General features: G+C 26.6%; 1 protein-coding gene across 1 annotated transcript; it reads right to left on the bottom strand.

Moving 5' to 3' along the window:
* Positions 1-239: 239 nt before the first annotated feature.
* Positions 240-689, bottom strand: LOC111373516. The gene is made up of 2 exons (XM_022996054.1): positions 674-689; positions 240-553 (listed from the first exon to the last, which is right to left on the bottom strand). Exons 1-2 carry the CDS (start codon positions 687-689, stop codon positions 240-242), a joined length of 330 nt encoding a protein of 109 aa, XP_022851822.1.
* Between the last annotated feature and the right edge of the window lie 4490 nt (positions 690-5179).

Here is a 5179-nt window from a genome sequence, read left to right as displayed (position 1 = left end):
CATTTATCCTTTAAGGTATTATAGTTCATATAGAATGGACTGTACTTGGGAGGCAAGGAGTTGATGATAAATTGTACCAGAAAGTTCTCATCCACAGTCATTCCAAGAGTCTTAAGTCTTGTTGTAATGTTACTCATTTCAGTAACATGCTCATGCATGGTACGACGACCATCAAATTTCATGGTGGTTAAGGTGCCCATCAGTGTGCCATCAAGTGATTTGTCAGCTGTTTGGGAACGTTATTCCACAAACTTCATATATTCCTTAGCATTATCAGTTTTAGGGATAATAGACTTGATATTCTTTGCTAAGGTCATCCGCATTAATATTAAACTTAATCTGTTTGACCTTTCCCTAGCCTTATGGAAAGATCTTTCATGAGCACTACTCTCATTAGTAAGATCAATAGGTTTCTCAACTTGAAGTGTCAAGTCGAAGTCCAAGTCTAAAACACCTAAGTTGAACTGGACTTGTTCACACCGGTCAGAGAAATTGAGCCCATTGAACAGTGGCACAGATGAAGCATGTGAATGCAGAGAAACGGGAACAAATACTGCAAAATATAAAATGCTCTAATATTAATGATTTGAGTTAAGATTTAAATACTTAATTTCAGATTCAGATATCAATAAATGTATAGCGTAGTTCTCCTTTGGGTGGTACTATGTTATACCATCATAAATAGACATAATGATGCTAATTTAATTTTACTTAATTAGTAATTAAATATACTCTAATCAAACATGTATGATATCTTTGGATATACAAAACACATCCGACCAAGTAAATCAATTAACCACTATCATGTTCAAGATTAACAAAATTAACTGATCAACATTTGGACGATCTATAATAATTTTATAATATATGAACGTCAATATACTCTTGATACAAAAAATAAAGTCATTTTCATTTATAAGCATCAAACTATCAAGAGTCATTAACAAATAAATTATGTAATTTAGTATTCGAAATACCATAATGTTTGGCCACTTTGGTGACAAACAAACAACATCAATCTAACATTAATTACATAAACAAAACACTTATATAAATAATTCGTCAAAACTTTTGAATGAAATATATATATATATATATTCTCGGGATACAATTCAATTCGGGGCATTCTAGTATAAGAAAAACTCTAAAAAAGTCTTAACAAAATTGAAAACGCTTTTAATGAAAATGACAAAGTCTACAAAATTTACGTAAATCTTCCTACCAAAAGTTTGAAATTTTTTTCTTTAATTAATATGAAAATGACTTGTTTTTCAAAAATTTCTCTTTCTAATAAATATGAAGAGGACTTGTTAATAAGGTCTTTCTCTTAAAATTTTTACACATTTTGAAATACAAATTTCTTCCTACCAATAAATATTTTCTAGAGAAAGTTTACTAATTTGGTAAGATTTTCTACACTTAATTAATTCGTTTTAAAAAATTTGCACTTTAAATTACTACAACCAAGAGTATATAGGTATATTTCTATTGTCTTTACTACTAAAGGTCTATTGGTAAAAAAAAAATGTCTAACTAGTTCTATTAGAATATCTTTTATTATTTTCTCTTATAATCTTTGCTCGTTGTTGTCTTTTTTACAATCTTTAGGATCTTCTATCAAGAAACTCCGACACTGAAAGCAGAGAGCTTAGTGATTTGCTTCTTGATCTGTAAAGAGGGGTCACCTCTATTTCTATCTAGAGTGGATAAAATATGGCTTCTTACAACGACTAATCTTCATCTCTCTCTATTTTCTAGACAAGTATTAATATATTTGTTAAAACTTTCCAATGAATAAGTAAGTAAGGCAGTATAATTTAAAGGCGTAAAATATTAAAACTTTAAAACGATATGTTTGTAATGGCCTTTGAGTACTTTACAGTTCAGCAAATTAAATTTTTCATACCTTTTTTTTTAAACTCTCTCTTAGCTTCTTTTTTTTTTTTTACCTTTTAAAGAAGGCTTAAGATTGTAGCCAAAAAAATTTTCATCATATTTAAAAAATCTTAAACAAACTCCCACTATTGGGACACAAATTAGCCAACTTAACTCAGAGGATTACTTTATCTTTTGACCATGAAATCTAGGATAAAGAGGCTAAGAGTGTTAAAAAGAAAATCTAATAATACAGGAGAAGCAGAATCTAGTCCTAACTTAAAAAAATTGGAAAGCATAATTAAAACATTAGAAAAAGAAAAGTCGATAAATAATAGACAAGATTTAGATAATATAATATAATATATAAACTAGAAAAACTAGATTTAGGTAAAACTAATAAACCTAATAGATTTAAGAAAACTAAGTGGATCTATACATAATGCATAAAGGAAAACAAATCGTAGCCAGTAGTAGTAAATTAGTAGGTAATCCTTTATTAATAACATTAAGTAGAAAAACAGAATTTGAAACAAGACTAGAATTTTTAATAGATATAGAAGAACAAATAGAAATGTTTAGACAGAATAAACTGAAATTAGTAAAAACTTTAGACATATATAAAAAAGAAAATTTATTTAGTAAATCTTTAATTTAGCAGCATTATGGAGAAAGATATGCTTCCTGTACACATGAAGATCAATTTGTATCTCTAGATTTAATAGAAAAAGAATCTTATAAAGAAATCGTTAATAAAAATAATCAACAGACTCATTTAGGATTAATAATAATAGGAGTAAAATGGCTTCACAGAGAAAATTTAGGAGTTAAAGTATTAGTATGTTTATATGATAGCAGATTCACTGATATAGAACAATGATTATTAGAAAGCATAGAATTAGATATGAATAATAAAGTCGGAATAGTATATTTTACACCAGACTATTTAGTTATAACAAAGAATTTCTATAAAGATATTAAAATAGAAATAAAAAGCAAATGATATCAAATGAAAAGAGATGAGGATAATTTATTAATTTGCACAGGATTCATAGGAAGATTTAGTGAAAATAGTACTACTAATTATAAATTAGAAAATAATCAAATAATTACATTATTAGGACAAAAAGGTATAAAGACTATCTCAGCAAAGAAATTTTCTTTAGAAACATATGCAGGATTAGATTGGAACTTAGGAAATTTTCTACAAAAACCACTATTAGTGCCAGAAAATAATATTGAGTACAAAAATAGTAATGGAACTTTAAGTATTAGATTTGAAAATTATAATTATCAAGCAGAACAGACACAACAAAATGAATAAGAAAGTGAAGGAGAATGTGGATATTTTAAAATAGAAGACTATGAAAGTGAAGAGGAAATTAATACTTTAGATGAAGAAAGTGAAGAAGATGAAAACGAGGATGATTAAAAAGAATTTGGATATATAGATATGAAATATTACAGAAATCTTAAAAAAATAGAGAAATAGAAACTAGAATGTTAATAGAAAAAGATCAAGTAGATATAGAAACCAAGATGGAAGAAAATAGCAAGAGAGTTAAAAGGGAGACAGATCAAGAATTTGAAAAAAGAAAAGAACCCATGAATACATAATACAATATAGGAGGTAAATATCCTTTTCCCTCTGCAAGAGACTTTGAATGGACTGATAAAATATATAAAAGTTTAGGAAAAAGACAAACGGAAGAAGGATGTAGTTTACTGTTAGCAAGCGATAGAGGATTAGTCTTAGAGTTAAATAATTGTAAACCACAAGACATACCTAGTACTATAACTAAATGGGAAAATTTTGTAATTAGAGCGAATAATAGTGTACCTATACAAATGACTGTAGAAGAAATGTGGGTTTATTTAGAAACTTATTTAGGAAAGACTGATTTAGATGTCTACGCTACAGCAAAAAGACTAAAACTAAATGAAATTAGATTAAGAATGGTAGGAGGAAATAATCCTAAAAATTTTACAAGTTTTATTGGAGAATTAATTATAGGTTCTGATCCCAGTAGAGACAATATTTATGAACAAAATAAAATTTTAGAAGACTTAAAAAAATTAAGTATTAGTAATATGAAATACATACAACCATTTTTGTTAGATTTTGAAAGATTAGCAAGCGCAGCATGATTAGCATTAGATTACCTTATACTTGAAAGATTATATAGAAATATACCACCACCATAAAGTGATGAAATTAGAAAAGATGTAGAGTCAAACCCAACAAAGAAAATAACTATAAGTGCCACTATGATATTTATAACTGATAAATTGAGAAAATATTGTGTAGAAGAAGTGGCTAGAAATCAAATAAAGAAATTAAATTATTCTTTTTGCTCAGATTTATATACACCACAGACATATGATTATAGAAGAAGAAGGAAAAAATTGTATAAAAGGGATTAAAAAAAACAAAAATATAAAAATCAATATCAAAATAAAAAGAAATATAATATTAGACCAAGTAGGACATACTATAAAAATAAAAGACTCAATTATAATAGATATGTTAGAAAACCAAAAATTAGAAAGGACTGTAAATGTTATATTTGTGGAGACCCTAGACATTTTGCTAACAAATGCCCAAATAAATATAAAAATAAAGAAAATGCAGCTAAACATATGATAATTGAAGAAATACAATGTAACATAATATAATTATCTGATAATGAATCTTGTAACTCAGTATATAGTATTTACACAGATGAAGAGTTAGATAATTTAGAAATAACAAGTGATTCTGAAAACAGTTATGATAGTTTAGAAGAACTAGATTTTTCAGTTTTAGATATAAAGATGATGAATTTAGAGCAAGAGTGTATCCATGAATGGATTAGAGGACTATGATCAATGATGGATAAATGTAAAATATGCAGAATATACCCATGATTCAAAAGTATAAATCAGTGTAAAAATTGTCTAGAAATTCAATGCAATAATTGTTTAGGTATTAAAGAAGAAATAAATAAAAATAAAGACTATAGTGAAAGTATAGAAAGAATGGATAATAAAATAATAGATACAAATAATAAAATAGATAAAATACACGAAGTATTAAGAGAAATACAATACAGGATCAGAACTCTAGAAACAAAAGGAAAACAGTCTATAGATAATTGCACAGAAAATAATTATTTGGAAACAGAAAATCAGGAAGAAATAATTTGTCAAATATTTAGAGTAAAGACAATAAATAGTATCAGAATACCTATAGAAGTACAGATAAACAAAATAATAAAATTAAATTTGATAGCATTAGTAGACATAGGTTGTACATTTAATATAA

Source organism: Olea europaea, chromosome 2 (assembly GCF_002742605.1).
Source record: "Olea europaea var. sylvestris chromosome 2, O_europaea_v1, whole genome shotgun sequence".
Classification (NCBI taxonomy): domain Eukaryota; kingdom Viridiplantae; phylum Streptophyta; class Magnoliopsida; order Lamiales; family Oleaceae; genus Olea; species Olea europaea.
The sequence above is the reverse complement of the archived record's forward strand: the minus strand, read 5'-3'. Positions and strand labels throughout refer to the sequence as shown.